This window comes from Leptidea sinapis, chromosome Z, assembly GCF_905404315.1.
Source record: "Leptidea sinapis chromosome Z, ilLepSina1.1, whole genome shotgun sequence".
NCBI lineage: Eukaryota > Metazoa > Arthropoda > Insecta > Lepidoptera > Pieridae > Leptidea > Leptidea sinapis.
In genome coordinates, this window is record NC_066312.1 from 25,892,909 (window position 1) to 25,910,741 (window position 17,833).

Genomic DNA, 17,833 nt, shown 5'->3' on the forward strand with positions numbered 1-17,833 from the left:
TTGTTGACAGAATTGCTTACAATTTGATATAGGTACAACATTAAAATGCCGTCTTGTGTTATGGGAAGATGCACTAATAACGAAAGTAAAAAAATCATAGAATTACATACCACAGTTAAGAAATCATGAATTATAACATTTTATTAGATTTCATTATTTATCTAACAAAATAAATATGTTGCCCGATAACGCCGATCGCTGCCAAGCCGATCATAGATTAACGTACAGAAATGACAAAATATTGATGCTGTCTGTTGCGGAATGATCGAGGTAGACTATTTTAGGAAATGATGTAAAAAAGTCATTGTTGCAGTGAATGTAATATTTTTAATAAACAAGTGCGTATATAGGTAGCTGAACTATCAAACTACTAAAACAAGTTTTAGGGTAGGTAGCGGATCTACACAGTGAGTGCTATTTGTTTACGTAGGAGTTTTTTCAGTATATCCCTTGCTAACTGCAGAAGAATCAATGGATCATTTTCTTCTTCTCCCATTAGCTTATTGTAATAAACCCTCAACAAAAAGACACTCATGAATAATATAAGATACAAAAAATAATAGTTGTAATCTTAAAACTATTTGGTAGCAGTTGTTAGTAAAATTTTAATAATGGTACCCTTACTGTAGATACCTTTCGATTTTGTTTTTGTCTGTATGTTTTTTTATTATTTTATATATAAATAACTAATATCATCAATGGCTATATTATATTATAATCAATATTTTTTATAACATCAATGACACATTATCTACCTAATTTCAATGCAGTTTTACTACTTTATAGCTTTTACTACATGAACTCATGAATGAATCGTAATTTAGGCATAAATCACAGTGTACGGTAAAAAATCATATCTGATGAATTAACTGTAGTTTCTCTATACAAATACGAAGCAATAAGCAAATTAGAGTTATCACTTTTTCGCTTGCGTTTGCATTTACTATCCTTCTTTATGTAGTGTGCTATTGCAATGTTAAATTATTCATGTGTGGGTTAGTGTATCATTTTCAAACACCGAATGTTGTTTACTTAACCTATCTATACTTTTAAATATCATTGTCTGGGGCTAATAGATTCCACTAAGGTTTATCACCCACATAAATATTACTTTCTACTTGTGCGTAGGTTTTGTCAAAACTCCAACTTTAGTGTTGTCACAAAAACGTCAATTGGCTGTTTTATGATACAAATAATTACATTTTATTCAGCGGTATCAATGAAATCAATCACGGTACCTACATGTTGCGAAATTGTAGAATCAAAAGCAATGAAGCTAGGATAGGTTAGATAGACATGACAAAGTTTGTAGGTATAGGTACCCAACTACACAAATAAATTTTCTTCCTTGCAAAAGTATTAAGAACTTTCCAGAAAAGGAATAGTATTCAACTCAATGCTTGTCAATGCTGTTATGCGAACTTCACATTTTTCTGATAACTGAAGTCTCTCAAATTGTAATGATCTACTAACAGGGAAAACCAGCTACTCCTCTCAATGTGGGAAAAAATTTTGCATGCAGAGTTAATCCCAGCACTCAAGCAATTAAAATTATTGGATCAATATTTAAAACCACACTATTGTCATCCTGCAAGCACTGTTGCTCCTCTTGCAAATTTTTACTGGTACATCTTCATCTGCATCCTAGATAATTTCTTCATTGACAGCCTTCAGCATATCTCACATAGCAGCTGGCAGAGGGAGACTTAGAACTTGTATCAACAATGGAGACAAAGTAGTGATATTGCTCTGATGATTCTAGTGCGCAGTGGAAGACATCTATTTTGGTTATTTTCCTGCCCATGTTCGGGCACTGTAGCTCTGTCTCTGACAAAATTTATTTAGATTCACCTGCTTGTTTGGAGAGGATATCTACTGGAAGGGGATTGGAATGGATAATCTGGTGACTGTGCACTAGAAAACTTGTGAACAGTCACGTCATCGGATGCTACTCATACTCTGACATATTTTTCTGCAATTGTCCCTGTAGTAATGTCAAATTTAGTGGAGGCTATTGGCAACTCACAATTTTACTCGCATATTACAGAATACAGGTTTTTCAGACAATAGTCTGCCTAGTTTCAGTGTTATAATATAAGAATTATTGTTAAGAATTGATAGATGATTGCCTATGATTAAGAAAACGAGCAGCTAATTTTAGGTAATAAAACTATTAAGTTACAAAAGGTCAAAATAGCAAATCATTTTCTCAAAGTCCTACACACAAGGTGGAAGTAATATTTTTAATAGAAATAGTAACTAACGTAACTTCTTTTCGTCATAACATGCCAAAGGAATTATGTTCCAATAAAACAACATTCACACAAGAAAGAAGAATTTATTCTTCATATGTTTTCATCAATCATTACAAACAATTGTATTGATTAATTCAGAGAATAAAAACCAATCTTACAATCAGTTTAGACATATACAAATATAAGAAAAACTAGACATGATAAGCAAAATGTACTTTTAACAACCCCCACTAGTACAGTAGTAAGGTGACAGATTATTGACGGAAAGCACAATAAAGAATCTATTGAGTTGACATTTATATTTTAAGCTTTGAAGTAGTTCTAATAGGCTAAAACACCGATGACCTGGAACGGCACACTAGGGGATGGGGACACTACTGTGGTGGATGGTTGGGCGGCTGCCAGTCTAAGCCTGGCTCTCGCCCGCGGGTGCGGAGTCGAGCGCGGCGGCTGGCTTGGGCTTGCCCTTGCCAGCCTGAGTCGTGGAGGCTACCGCGCCCGCTCCCGCCGCCACCGGCGCCGGTTCCCCGTCAGCAGGGGCACCTGCACCGCGGCCGGCGCCCGCCTGGCCGCTACGCTGCCGCACGTAGCGGTAGCCGCCGCGGTATACGGGCCGCGGTCCGCCGCGACGCGGGCCGCCCCGGAAGTTGCGACGGAAGTAGTTGCGCTGGTGCGGCGGACCACCCTCGCCGCCCTCCTCGACGGGCGGGGCTCCGGCAGCGCCACCCCCGCGCCGGCCTCCCCCGCGGCGCGCGCCGCCATCCCAGCCACCGCGCGGGTAGTACTGCCGGGCGTAGCCGCGACGCTTGTCCGCTGCGTAGGGCGAGCCCTGCCGATGGCAGATTCGTTACAAGCGAGCCAAAGACACAAATATGTAAACTAATAATAATCCATTTAAAATGTTTGGATATAGCAAAGGCTTTTGATCATGTATGGCACAAGGAGCTTATCTATTTCATACCTCATTCGTTTACTTCCTTGATCCTTTGGTATTTGCAAAATAAAATACCTTACATATTGTTTGCTTTCCTATTTAGTTACATATTTACCATTAATTTAAGAAGCATGATTGCCCTCAATTAGAGTATCCAGGCTGCAACTATCAAGCTATGACTATTACTTTTGGTCACCAGCCTTGTCTATCTATATATATATATATCCCTTATAACTCCCTAAACTATTTAACCGATCTCAATGAAATCTTTTGTAATAGATTCGTTGAAGCTCAAGGAAGGTTTACATTTTTAATTTATATGGTAAAACAATGTATGCCAGTTCAGCTAGTTATTTTATATTTTTATGTAAGGCATTTCAGCTCTTACATTTATTGATAAGTTTAATATATAAATAAAATGAAGTATATGAAAGTATTGAGTTATAATACCTTGACAGGCTCACCCCCCGGCCCAGTCACTCCGGCTGCCTCAAAGCCTTTCTCTCCCGCTACCACTGCAAACTCAACCGCCTCTCCATCCCCAACAGAGCGAACAGCCTTACGAGGGTTGTTTCGGGTGATGGCCGTCTGGTGCACAAACACATCCTCCTTTGTATCATTCCTGTACAAACAAAATAACACCTGTAATTTAATAAATAATTTCAAAAAAAAGTTTTGTAAATTATTTGCTCTGTAGCAGTGCACTATTTGAAAAAATAAATAAAATATGCTATACAAAGATGGTGTAATTGTAAAGGTAAAGTATAATGCCAACCTGTTAATGAATCCATATCCACTCTTCACATTGAACCATTTAACAGTGCCAGACACTTTTTCCGCTGAAAAAAAAAATATGAATTTCTAATTGATAAATTAATACCTAATTGGTAATACAATAAAATTGTATTCATAATAACAAGGTATTAGTAATAAAAGGCATAAAAGGCATTTATTTTCTCAAAATTGATTCCTTTAGAATTCTTTTTGATGTCATTTCTTATTCTACTGGATACTACTACCGCTTCAGAAACAAATGGCGCTCTGAGAGAGAAGAAGCCGCGCAAGAAACTCTCCCAGCATTCTTTTTTTGCCCTCTTTTCAATAAAAATATACAATATTGTACAGTCGCTATAAAATAATCACAATCTAGTCGCAGGCTGTCCGATCATTTAGATATTCAGCAGTGGAGTAATAGGATTTATGACAGAGCCATTTTTTTATAAAACATTTAAATTTATTTATAGATAATGCCTGAACAGTGGCTGGGACTTTATTGTAGAAGTGTATACATTTACCCTTAAAGCTATTATGTATCTTATATATAATATTAATTCATCAAAATTAAATATGGTGGTAATGTAGAAGACAACTGTAATATAATTTAACAATCAATTCATATTATGAAAAAAATTGTAATATAATATAATATAAGAAATAGTAACTACGCAGTAATTTGGATAAGCGAGCTTCATAAAATATTGATTTATTCTTCGCGCATGCTTCTGAGGCGCAAGGGACGCGATCAATAAGCACTTCCAATGAAGAGGGCGTGGCCTTTTGTTTTCTATAAAAGGCTCAAATTTGAATAAAATTGTATAACAAAATAAGATATACAAATAAACTGTAAAAACATGAAAATTGCAATGCAACAACCATGTGCTTTGGAATACAAAGCCGGAACATCAAAATCTAAGATGGCGTAGTACGTACCTATGACCTGCTTAATTTGTTTAGACGCTTTGGCAGGCTGCTGCTCCGATTGCTGCTGCTGTTGGGGCTGCGGCTGCGGCGCCTTTTCGTTGTCAGCCATGGTGTAATTGGCGAAAGGCGATGGTGTTAAGATGGTAAAATTTCCTCCACGACCTCACTCACTTCGATGTTCACTCGATGTCCACTATTGAGTGTGACCATTAAACAAAAAAATTTAAATCTATAAACTTGCTAGTGTTGCCACTGCTAAAAAGATAAATAACGGCGCAACAATTTTTATCCTTCAACCAACGAATATCAATAAAGTTAGGATCAACGAGGACTGGATTTGTTTCATCAGTTATTTCAATAAAAGTAATAGATATTGGGCCGAATTTAACGAAGTAACGGCATTTTCGTAAATGTACAGACGCTTGAAACCACACTTGAAGCGTGTGCCTAACCAACTCACAGTACACGTAGGTAGATAAATAATCATATAATATCATCTTATTAAATATATTGTATTGTACTATGTTGCGAAAAACCGTAATTTGTCCTAAAATACTCAAAGAAAAGAAAAACATTGTGTAATTTAGTGAGGAGAGACTGCTTTGAGGCTCATTCCGTAAATAAAATAACTATACCTATATATTCTACATCCCCATAATAATAAATGAGTACAACGAATAAAGTTAAGCATCTGCCTATCCGTCATCTCTATATGACACAAAACATTTATTAAAATGTGTATTATGTTCTTTATATGAGGGATATTGCAAAAAGGTCAATCGAACCAATGTCACGTGGTTACCAAATAATGAGTAATGAGAGTTTATATTATAAAACAGTTTTATTATTCTTATTTTAAATTGTGAAACAAATATATAAGCTGTTAGTAAAATTATGTACTTAAAAAGATACACACATAAAAGTATATGGTGCACGATCCAAATTTCCCTCATTTATGTCATAGTCACATAGATAATTACACAGTCCATAGAATTTTCCTTTTAAAGTTTTTTATGTTTTCATCCATCCATGATCGATTTCAGATTAGTGCTGTCGCTTGTCACGAAAGATGGAAGTGTTATAGGGATGCTATTTGTGAAGCTAACTTTGCTTAAGCATCTGCACTTTCATTACCTAGTATAACCGAATGACCTGAGATCCACGTTAAAATGATGTTAATGTTGGGGTTACGACACTCATGATTCTCTTATTTAAATATAATTATTTGAAACCTACTTTTTGAACGAAATGGTTGCTTTGAGGCAAATTTTACTGTTATATTCCCGCGCAATTTTTTGTAAACTTTTGTATACAGTGTTCCAATCTGCCTGTTCTAAACTATACGTACATTATTCGTCTTCATTCTGTTATAAGTCCAAAGCGAAATAGCACTTCCTTAAACCAGATATCGAATGAGGCGTGCGTATTTTTAAGTGCTTCAGATCGACTCACTCGGATTACCGATCGAATTTTAAAATGCTGAAAATTTAGTTACTAGCCACGGCTAAAACAGCGCTGTCTACAGCAGTATTTATTATTAGTATTAATAATTTACAACTTATTAGTAATTCATTTCACTTAAGAGAACTCTAAATAATATTATTATTAAAATTATTTTACGATGAGATTATTCATTTGTAGAAGAAAACGCAATTTATTTTTTTACTTTTTAGTGCATATTATATTGCATTAGAAAAGTTATTCAAATACGATCGTTAATTTGCCCCTAAGAATTGAGGATTTCTGTTACTTTTTGATGGATACCATAATTAGAACTAAATCAAAAAATCTCATCAAAATAGGCGTGATATTTATTTATCCGTCCATTTGTCGCATACATTCTTAATGCAAATTTAAGACTTATATGGTTTTCTCGTGGATGCCATTGTCAGAACTAGAGCAAATTAAAACGGGACTGGACCACACGGGAAGCACCAGCTTTAAAAAAGAGAACATCAAAATCACCCAGACGAAAGTTAAGTGAAAGACAAATTTATGAAATTTTGTTTTGTATCTTTTAATATAATACATAGTTTTTATACATAATATTATAAAAACTTAGATTTATAAAAATAAAATAAAAACTTGTGAATACAATTAACAAATAACACAATATTATATTTCCCTGATCATTAATAAAGTTCTGACTGTAGTATATTTTATTAGACTACTTAGAATGATAAGTGATATTATGAAAATATTTTTATGATATGATATGTTATGACAAAGAATTAATTATCACTACATGCTTTTCATTATTGTTTTTATTTTATTTTCTTTCCCAATCGTCTGTTGAGAATGTGACATTATGTCATATGAATTAATTCCGTGAGGGGTAATTTTAGTCATAATAATAATATGACAACAGCTAAGACTACTCCTGTCAAAACTATTGTTATCTAAAAGAGTCACTCGGGGATTATTTCTATAGTGTCAATATTCTGATATGGGGTAATTTTAGTCATAAATATAATTATATTACAACACATAAGACTACTCCTGTCAGTACTATTACTATCTTATAGGGGCACGCGGAGACTATGTAGAAGTACATAATCTAAGTAGTAAGTACTACGTACGTTTTCTTGGTAGTATTCTGTTACACGTTAGAGTGTGTGTGCTCTGGGTCTGGTAGCAGTAGTCTGTGGTTTTCTTTGAAGTTGTGATTTCATGAATTGTGAGGTGTGAAAAGAAGAGAGTTAAATAATTTTAAATGAAGTCATAATTATTGCACTGACTATGTCCACAGTTTATTGTAACATTCATTATTACCAATAGAAAAAAAATTAAGTTGCTTCTCATTTATTAAATAATTTGGTATAGATTATTGAAGGTAAACTATCTATGCCAACGATTTTGTCCGCAATTATACTTTGCATTTATAATATAAAAGGTACCAATATATCCTGCCCCTATCAATAATGGCGAATGTAGAATCTGACCAATTTGGTAAGGACTCTATAGAGTATTGGAAAAAACAAGCAAAATATTACGAACAGAAGTAAGTATCTACATAATAATAACAAGTATACATGTATTTATGTTGTCATTTCGATAGAAATTTACTACTGATTATATTTATTATTTAATGCATATAATATTCAAAAAATTAGGGCCATGGATATTCAAAAAGAATTAGATGAGTACACGGAAAATTCTGAGCAATTGGAGAAAGAATTAGAAGCTTCATTAATACAAGTGGAAAAGCAGAACAATGATTTATCAAAACACAACCAAAGGCTTCTTAATGAAATTGATGTCCTAAAGGTGAGTGGCAATCCTATTTGTACCACTCCAACTTAAGACATCTTTAAAATTTATTACATATGTACTCCAAATTTCTCTATAGATATAAAATTCTTTTGAATATAGCCCTCTCAAAATAAAATAATAAATTATTAAGTTTTGTGTTATATATTAATTAATTTTAGACTAAACTAGAAAGAAGCCAGCATGAGACAAATGCATTAGAAAATGAATTGCAAGCCTTGAAGAAGGAAAAAGAAAAGCAGGCTTCTTACATAAGGGAACTTGAACAAAAAAATGATGATTTAGAACGAGGACAAAGGTATGTTTCATTGTAGTACAAATAATTTTTTCATCTGATTATTCTTTTACAAAGAATATTTGTAAATATTATTATTTTATCAAATTAATATGCATGTATTGGTGATTAAACAGGTAACAGTTTGGCAAAATAAATAATAAAAACAAATAAATTGGCTTAAAGCTAATGCTATAAGAATTTCTATATTAGAGTGCTTGTCACAGAGTTGTATATCATAATTAAAATGTCTAGACCAGAGTTATGCAGGCCCAACACAGCTAAACCTGCATACATTGGCACCCCATACACCGATGTAGTGCTGATTGTGCACCCATTGTCTTATAGATTTCTTTAGTTTAATTATGATATTGTTTAACCAGTCTTGTTCCAATTTATTTGTGAGTAACATTAAAACATGTTGTTAAATAAAAGTGCTTTTTTAAAAACTTAATTCCCGATACATAACTCCAGTTTTATGAAATATTGTTTATTTTCTGTACTGAAAAATAGGTTATTCTAACATTTTTATTGGTTTGTTAGTTTTGGCCAGGACATGATCTCGGCGGGTGAGTCTCCCAGCCAGATGCATACCTATGTATTTGACTCTTGTGTATTGTGCAATACAATTCCTTCAAGTTTCAGATGAGATCTCTTTCTCCTCAATCTCCTCTTTCATGTGTGTTAAGATTTTATATGGACCATTCTTTTTTTTTAAATTTGTGAATAGTATATTTCTTTTGTGGTCTGTAAGTGATCTTTGACAAGGAGGATGGAAGACTGTGTTTACACCATCTGGTATTTATTGATGTTATTAGACAGATGCCTCATAGTCAGTTGATATTTATTCCCAATGAAAATAACTATTGCTTCATGTAAAAAACTTAGTTAAGTACTCAATTTTGAAAGTATTTTCAGTAAAGAGGTTTGTACATGAAGAAGGGTGTGAATACCACAGGCAATACATTGAATATAGTAGTTATAGGTAAAGTTTTGATACTTTAATATTTTAAAAGTTATTGTCTGTATGTTTCTCACCAGGGTTATATCAGAATCTGTATCATATATTGAGCAACTATTTAACCAAGCATGTGAGCGCAATGCTGTTCTAGAAAGTGAAGTGGATGAGATTGAAACTCTTCGAGAGAACTTACAACGAGCTAACGATGAAGCAAGAGGTAAAGTTATTTTTATCATTCAGATCTCGGTTTTGTTAAATTAATATCATAATTGAACACATTATTCATAAATCATTATTAAAAATGTATAAAGGCTGGATTAAACTATTTTTTGCATTTAATATTTGTTATTATAATGGCTGATACTTTGTTTGACAGCATTCGCTTTTGGACTATTAAATTAAAAACATTGGACATCATTTATTTTCATTTCTTTCGAAAAGTACTTGTGAAATTTCATCATTCACAATCTTATATAAAATTTTATCTAACTTTTAACAGATCTCAAACAAGAACTGATAGTTAAAGAAAAAATACCTGTTTTGAAAAAAGAAGAAGGTGGTGCAACTGAAAACATATGCAATGGTCATTCAAACAGTAGGAGTCAAGTTGAAATTGAAACACAAACAACAATGGAATTACCCCTCAGAGGTAAGTGTCATCTGTTGCAAGCAATGTGGTTTTTTAGTTATTACTTGTTGCAATCTTAGGTCAAATCAAATAGCATGCCTCACCTTAGGAGGCATTTGAAAGTCAATAAAAACCTTAACACAATACATGGAGTAATGGATAGACATAAGTGCAGAGGACAAAACGGTTACCCATGTAAACCTGAAAGATACAGGAGCTGCTAGCCAACAAGAAAAAATTGAGGTTGCTCCAAGAATTCTATAGGTCTTAAGGTAGGCAGAGATTACAGACTTTTATGGAAGAGGAGATCAAACGAGCTTACGGATCACCTGATGTTCGGTGATCATGTCCAAATTCTCCTCCAACTTTTTATAAAAGCGTCTTTCTTAAAACTTTTTTGATGGTACTCTTGTCGTGTGGTCCTGGTAGCACCGCACAAAGAAGCTCATTCAATAGTTTGGTTGTATGTGGAAGAGAGTACTTGTGTAGAGGAAGAAAGTTCCTTGAGTTGTGCAGAGTAATGCCAGATATTCAGGTGGTGGAGATGATGTTCTAGTTTATGGCGTGACGTGCTAAGTCTAAGGACCGCGCAATTGGCAATCGTTCGAGATTTCAGGATCCAGTAATGAATGTTGGAGGTGTCCAAACATGTCATTGATATACAGAAGAAACAGTGTAGGAGATAGGACACAACAATGTGGAACTCCAGCGTTCACGAGCTTCGCGTTTGAGCATTAACCGTCGACTACGACCTGTATGCTGCGCCCAGTGAAGAAACTGGAGGTCTACTTGCATAAACTCTTGGGCAGTCTTGCAATAAAAATAGAGATATAAAAAGATTTACAATTATAGTAATTATTATTTAACGAAAATAAGAAAGAAAACGGTGATTGTTACCAAACATAAAATAATATGAATATATAAGCGCGTAAACCTGCCTTAAAGGCCTGCAACGCTCTTGTGATTCCTCTGGTGTTGCAAGAGAATGTGGGTGGCGGTGATCACTTAACTCCAGGTGACCCGTACGCTCGTTTGTCCTCCTATTCCATAAAAAAAATGTACATAAATACTAACTCTGTTTTTAAACTACAGGGGAGATAAACGGAAACGGATTGACCCTGTCTGCTCGAGTTACAGCTATCAATATAGTTGGTGATCTCCTCCGGAAGGTTGGGGTGAGTAGCTTCATGAGTACTAGCTATCACATAGTGCTTTTTCTTATTATCACAGCAGTAATAATTGTTGGAGTAGTAAAATCGCTTTAAACTGTAGAACTGTGGTTTTTATGGAGAACTATCATATAAATTTATTTATATATTTTTAGTTAAATTATAAATTACTTATTTTATTATTTGTATTAAATGTAATATACAACCTTGGGTTTCTCATGATCCAAGTTGATAATTGGCTCAATACAATAGGTCAATTTAGGTGATATATAATATTATGTATTTTTCTGTCTGAAAGTGCTGTATAGATTTTTTAATGTTAATTATTGTTATAATATATTGAAAATGGAATGGTTTTTGAGTAAGATTGCATTGATAAAGTGAATTAGATAGATTTGAGGAGTTTTGTTGTTAAAAGGTGGTGGTAGATACACAGTTTGTTGGTTTTATTTAGTTATTTGTATTTGTATGTATTTTTTCCTACATTCATCAATATAAATTTGAGCAGTCATACTATCAACTCTTAAATACTATGCAGATAGAACAGAAATCTATATTTAGCTGAAGGTGAGGTGTTTGTTTATTTCTTGTTTCTATGGAGATATGCCCCATTATAATTGATTCGACGTCGTCACATTTGAATTTGAAACGTTGAATTAATTACGATTACGAAATAGAATTCACGACAGCAAGGACACCTATAATAATGTTTTTGTAAAAGTTTATTAAATATTTCTTTTACTCTCAGCTGTTAGTTTTTTTTAGAGAGTTAGAGAGGATTCTATTCAGGATAGTAACTGGCGACTTCAGATTAATTAAGAATAATGTTTTATAAATATATAACTGTACTGCAAAACAAACCGGGGAGATGATAATATTTAATATTGTTTTATTTTTCACGTTATTTGTACGCTGTGATTGAACAATACAAAAGGAAGCTGTCTGTGATAAGGCATGTCAGACTGACTGACAAATACTTTCTACGGATAGAGATAAATTACTACCTTCTACTGTCAGTAATTAGCTGTCATTAATCTGAAGCTGTCCCAATACACCCGCTAAGTCATTCTTATCGCCTTATATTGGGACACGTGAATTGCAATTTCCTTACAAACTTCTATCGCTGGTAAGCTATACGTCCTCCCATTGACAGACAGCGTGTACGGATAAGGTAAGTTACTGCCGATAAGTTTATTGGGACCGAAAAGTTAACGGATGGCGTATATGGTTATGGTTTGTAAAGTGGCTTTGGTGCAGTTCAGTACATCCCTGTTTCACTGCGACCAATGTGGTCTATTGTGATAGCCACTGCTAACTATAGCTCACTGCTAAGATTGATTATTTTTGTGAATCTTATTATATCTTTTGCAGTGAGCTGTCGTTGAAAAATTAGACTTCCCAAAGAGATGTTACGTTTTCGCATTATAGGACCACATTCAGAGAGAATGTGTAATAGGGTTTCATCTGCACTATTACAGAATCAGAATGTGTAAGTCTTCTCTACTTAGCCCTAGTGCCTCATGCGCACTTCTTGTTGAAGGCTATGATTAGGGTTTTGGAATGGGTACGGCGTATATACCTTATACTCCAGTTTTTATCACTCGTCACAATTCGTCTCGTCATTATCCGGATCGCCGGGTCAACGTTCAATGCCGGTGTTTTCCTAGATTGTTGATATATTTGATACAAATGCCTTAATTTTGTGGGTGAGCTAACATCAAACCACGCTGCTAACATCTCAGTGGTTGGTCATCTTCGGGGCTTATTCTTCAAGTCGAAGTTTCCTATGCGGAAGCGATTAAACCAAAAACGCACGGTCAGCGGTGTGTTTCTACCATTCTATAAGTCCAGTCTCTTTAGGACTTGTAAATCGAATATCTCTTAGCTTTTATCGGAATTAATAAATTACAAGAAGCAAGTACTGTATAAATATCTGAAGCCTTCAGAAACTCATTTGTTACCTTAGGGTAATATGAAGACGTGTTGTTGTAATAAAGGACGAGTTGCTGCGAGGACGTTTCAAAAAACCTATTGTCGACTTAATCCACAGCGAAAATAATCGAATATTTTATTGAGTTACATTCATTGCACACAGATTTGAAAATGACGCAACAATCTTAAAACAAATTACAATCACACAAACTAAAATTTGACTTACTCTTGAAGTGTTCCATTTTCAAATACATTACTTTTTAAATGATTGTATTTATTAAAAATGGCTAGTCTCTAATCTACTTTCACTCTGGGCCCACGTATAATCAATAAGTATCGTTATGTATTTAAGTTCGTATTACGTAGTGGGATCACTATACATATGAATATATAGGTAATATAATATTATGTATTATTAGTTATCGTGTGTATTTTATTTGTCCTCTCATAACAGTAGTTGTAATATTTAAATATGTTTTACTTGTAGTATTTGTAAATATTAGAAGGTATCTTTTGTGCTTACTTACTTACCGGGACTTCTCTTACATATTTCCAATGACTCTTTTTGCTTGGGAACACACACTCTGACCGGCGAACGAATGAGAACGAGTGTGTATAATATTCGAATCTCTGTCCTTGAAATAATTCTTCAACCTTATCTAGGTTTATATATAATACACCGTAATTGCTGGGGGATAGGTTTGATGGATATGAAAGGTGCTCAAGTAATGTGAAGCCATCGTCTCGGACAGCAGCCATAGCAGCGGCGATCTGTGATCTGTTTTTCTATTCGTTCTGCATATAAAGAGCCAGTAGACACGCTTTTACTGTATCAGAGAAGAGAGCCACTGGTCTTTCTGATCGATCAACTCGCCTTAAACTTCTTAGCACCCCTCAGATCTCTACCAGGTCATACACTGTAAATTTGTTTTTCGATCATAATGATGAAGGCACGTTTTATGTTCTTCCTCGTTTAAGGCGCACCAACGTGCGACCATACAATACGGTGGAGCATGTTCACCTAAAGATTCCTGTAATTCTTGATAAATTGTTCCATGGCGAATCTATTCAGCACAGATACTTAATAACGCAATTCAATTTTCTCCATTTTCGACAACACGCTCCGACAAACTGAAAACAAAAGACATCCATTTCCAAAAAAAAAGACTAAGGAATATCTGTAATATTCATTCAGGCAATGCTTACTTTTTTGGTTCCAAAAAGTTTGCACCTTATTCTCCCTGTTTATTAAATTAAATTATCTATAATTTACAATAATACGAACAAAAAGGAAAGGAATGAAATCATCAGTCTTGCTGGAAAAATATTATGGACACAATGGCCGACCTAGTGTGTTGCACCACGTACCTATTTGATGAACTTACAACAGAAATTTCTTGCCTTAATACTAATAAAGACAAAGTATTAGTTCAGGGAAGTGTCGCTATACTTGACCAAACTGTTTGTTTTGTCAGTGTCTTGAAATCCAATTGATGTGGGATAACAATATATTGAGTCGCCGCGTGATTTACGGATCGGAGAGTCTTTGTTCAGCATTCAAGGCAAACGTAATTTAGCTAACGGAGAGAAGTCCCAGTACGTAAATGTTGCATGCTTGTGTATATAGTAGTGCATGGTATTTATTGCTTGCAGCTTGAAAGATTTCTCTGCCGCCATTGTGGTAAAGTGAAGTGCACGTGTCACGTCGATGGCGCGCCAGTTGCTTCCCCTCATGTCATGAAAGAAAAGGAAATACAAATAGGACTCGACATAGAAACAGAAGCCACGGACGCTTCTGTTGAATACAGGAAGACAACAGAAGTGAACCAACCCAGACCCGATAGGAACACGACCGGCTCTGATGCAAGCCGGAGGTGCTCCGACCGTTCGTTTCAGAGATCTCACCAGAACGATGGAAAGTTGCGACGGTCGTTCATAGTGCGGTCTAGAGAGGGACTGGAATCTTTTCTTAATTTTAGAAAAGTTCAAGATAATACAAAAGGAAACAAAATATAAAACACCTAGAATAGCTTATATGTAGTTCTGTATTATTTGTACATCACACTTGGTGCCATAACGTAAGAAGAGTAGTTAACAAGCAGTAGAGTAAGATAGATAAGTAATGTAACAAATGAAATTGTTTTGTCTTGGTAGGTATTCTATACCTGCACATTGTTGAATCGGTATACTGTTTATTCGAATATTCAACGGTTTCGCCTCTGGCTGGTATGTTTTGTATACAACTATCCTGGTGACAGGTAATAGCTCGGCGACACCTGGTCGTGTCAGCTCTGTCACGTTGACACTGTCATCGTCAGATTTCTACTAATGTCACACACAACATCAACTTCGTTGAACATTCTGTAGTAGACAAAAAGCTGGCAACACTTTTGTGATTCCTCTGGGATTCTGGGAGTGGGTAGGCGGCACCTTCTTTTGCCCTCCTCTTAAAAAAAAATAGAACAAACCGTTACTCGTATGCTTGTTCTTAAACGAAGTCCTGTGCGTGCGTTATATTCTATTAATATAACATATTGTATTAAATTTATGAAATTGTGTTCCGACTCTGTTATATCAGTGTTGATAAATTAGATGGCGAAACCCTTGCAGGGGAAAACATACTGGTACCTGAGCCTTTTGACAGATCCAATCCGAAAATTGTAGATTATGTGACCTAAGCGATATTTTGAATGAACTTGTCTAGAAAAAAATTTACCGTGTGCAGTGATGTTAAATAGTAGATATTGTATTTTGTCTTCCATTTTCTGTTCTAAGTTATTACTATTGTTATATATATCTTTATATTATTACAATGAGGTGGAGGCTTCTATCGTGCTTAACATGTTCACATAACTTACTAATATAAACATCATTCATTCTGTAATTTTCTTCATTGTAGGCTTTGGAATCAAAGATAGCATCGTGTCACGGTACAGGTAGAACTATAGAACAGTCGCCCAACACAGCGGATGTCAGTAAGGACTACAGGTGTGTACTCAAGAACTAAACCTGTATCTGTCGCACGACACAGACACACACAGCGGTGCCGGCTGTGTCTAGTAATAGTAATATTTTATCAGATGCAAGTAGAAATTCAGATATAACGTAATAAATCTTTTATAAACGGCTTTTGTAGAGTGTGGTGGTAACGCTAAACCGGTGACTTCATCTCCGATTATTGTATGAAATGTGATTAGGAATCGCGTTTTCTTGAATCTGTGATTATAAATAGTTAAAGTCATATATATATGCGTCTTTTGGCATTCATTTTCATACCGGCGCTGTATTGTTAATTCGTACGCCTTGCATTGTCCCTATTTTATCTCATTTCTCTGTTAAATCTATTACTGTAAGCTAAATACTCAATGATGATGCTTAGCATTGCTTTTGGACCCAAAACTTCATCATCAAATTATCTGAAATATATTTTTGATTGGATAATATATGTAAATAAGAAAGATTTTTTTGAATTTAGAATTACAAGCTTCATATGAAAATTTAGATGTAAAGATTAGTGTTAATTTCGATTTGTTTTATTTTGACACTTACAAATAAAACATAATATTCTTGCTCTAAAACTTAGATATTAATTACTTTATACAGTTATACTATATTATAGCTTATATATTAATCTGATACTAATACTATTTGGCGCATCAATTTGAGTTGCAAGCAGGCCGTGTTTCTTGATTAAATAAGCAATATTTAAATTAACACATTAATAAATACTGTTAAATAAATCCAATATTATATATAATAACTGTTGTTTAATTATTGTCGTATCTTCATTGTTTGTTTCATGCACTTGTGACTAACTGGATTCGTACATTGAGTGTTTCTACAATATTGTGTGTTTTGAGTGCAGTGACGGTTATTCTATGAAGGTTTTACGTTGAACACAGCACCTCTCACATTGTCATTCACTGTAAATATCAATGACGTTCTATACATATAGGAAATGCATTGCCACCATATGACACCATAATTAGCTTCGAGTGCTACGTCTATACATTTCTGCGTTTACTCCAGTTGTTAAAAATTATTATTGGTCAATAGGCAGCAATGTAAACACTTTTTCAGTTTAAACTGCGTATTTTGAATTTAGAACCAGTGTTAGACAGTGACATCAGTGGAGTAGAAGTTAGATATTTTTTTTAAACCCAGACGAAAAAGAGGAATGCTATAAGTTTTTTACGTTTTTAATCAAAAATTACACATGTTTATTTATTGGTTTGTGCATATATTTGTTACTCCTTAACGCTCTAAATGTATTTGCATCTAATAAGTTAAGGTAGCTAGTATAATGACAGACATAAACACTCAAATATAATACTTTTATTAACATATATTAAGACATTTTCTCCAGGGTATCTTTTTGGCATTTGTGGTGTAAGCGGACACCAACATATCTTGGTATGACAGCTTTTTCAAATTATAAATATGACTAATTGGACTTTTGTATGTGAGTTTCAATTTAACTAAATTGACAAAATATAATGACTTTCGAAACTTATTTGAATAAAGTAAACTTAAGGCACACCATCCTTTTTTTTTAGTCGTATTATTTGAGCACTTTTTATAGCACACGTAGACTTGGTGACTGACACACGACTAAGGTGAAAAGTGTGCTTACATTGTCTTTAAGCACACTTTTGCCGTTCCGGTGTCAGACTGCGAATGATATGTCCATATGTATAGAACGTCATTGG

The 17,833-nt window shown here is 34.4% G+C and overlaps 2 protein-coding genes across 2 annotated transcripts; one reads left to right on the forward strand and one right to left on the reverse strand.

The window, feature by feature from the left end:
- Nucleotides 1–2,318: 2,318 nt before the first annotated feature.
- Nucleotides 2,319–5,108, reverse strand: LOC126978486 (Y-box factor homolog). The gene is made up of 4 exons (XM_050827317.1): nucleotides 4,900–5,108; nucleotides 3,965–4,028; nucleotides 3,640–3,811; nucleotides 2,319–3,084 (listed from the first exon to the last, which is right to left on the reverse strand). The coding sequence occupies exons 1-4, from the start codon at nucleotides 4,997–4,999 to the stop codon at nucleotides 2,662–2,664; spliced, it is 759 nt and encodes a 252-aa protein (XP_050683274.1). The 5' UTR covers nucleotides 5,000–5,108; the 3' UTR covers nucleotides 2,319–2,661.
- Nucleotides 5,109–7,522: 2,414 nt separating this feature from the next.
- Nucleotides 7,523–16,017, forward strand: LOC126978482 (nuclear distribution protein nudE-like 1-B). Its single transcript, XM_050827306.1, has 7 exons — nucleotides 7,523–7,891; nucleotides 8,004–8,157; nucleotides 8,322–8,458; nucleotides 9,476–9,612; nucleotides 9,895–10,044; nucleotides 11,116–11,198; nucleotides 14,778–16,017. Exons 1-7 carry the CDS (start codon nucleotides 7,812–7,814, stop codon nucleotides 15,138–15,140), a joined length of 1,104 nt encoding a protein of 367 aa, XP_050683263.1. The 5' UTR covers nucleotides 7,523–7,811; the 3' UTR covers nucleotides 15,141–16,017.
- Nucleotides 16,018–17,833: the final 1,816 nt, after the last annotated feature.

Excerpts from the sequence above, each read along its gene's own strand:
- LOC126978482 (XM_050827306.1), top strand. The coding sequence starts at position 7,812 with ATGGCGAATGTAGAATCTGACCAATTTGGTAAGGACTCTATAGAGTAT. Across the intron at positions 9,613-9,894 it reads AGCTAACGATGAAGCAAGAG|ATCTCAAACAAGAACTGATA; the intron begins GTAAAGTTATTT and ends AACTTTTAACAG. Across the intron at positions 10,045-11,115 it reads AATGGAATTACCCCTCAGAG|GGGAGATAAACGGAAACGGA; the intron begins GTAAGTGTCATC and ends TTTAAACTACAG.
- LOC126978486 (XM_050827317.1), bottom strand. The coding sequence starts at position 4,999 with ATGGCTGACAACGAAAAGGCGCCGCAGCCGCAGCCCCAACAGCAGCAG. Across the intron at positions 3,812-3,964 it reads GGATATGGATTCATTAACAG|GAATGATACAAAGGAGGATG; the intron begins GTTGGCATTATA and ends TTGTTTGTACAG. Across the intron at positions 3,085-3,639 it reads CGGGGGGTGAGCCTGTCAAG|GGCTCGCCCTACGCAGCGGA; the intron begins GTATTATAACTC and ends TGCCATCGGCAG.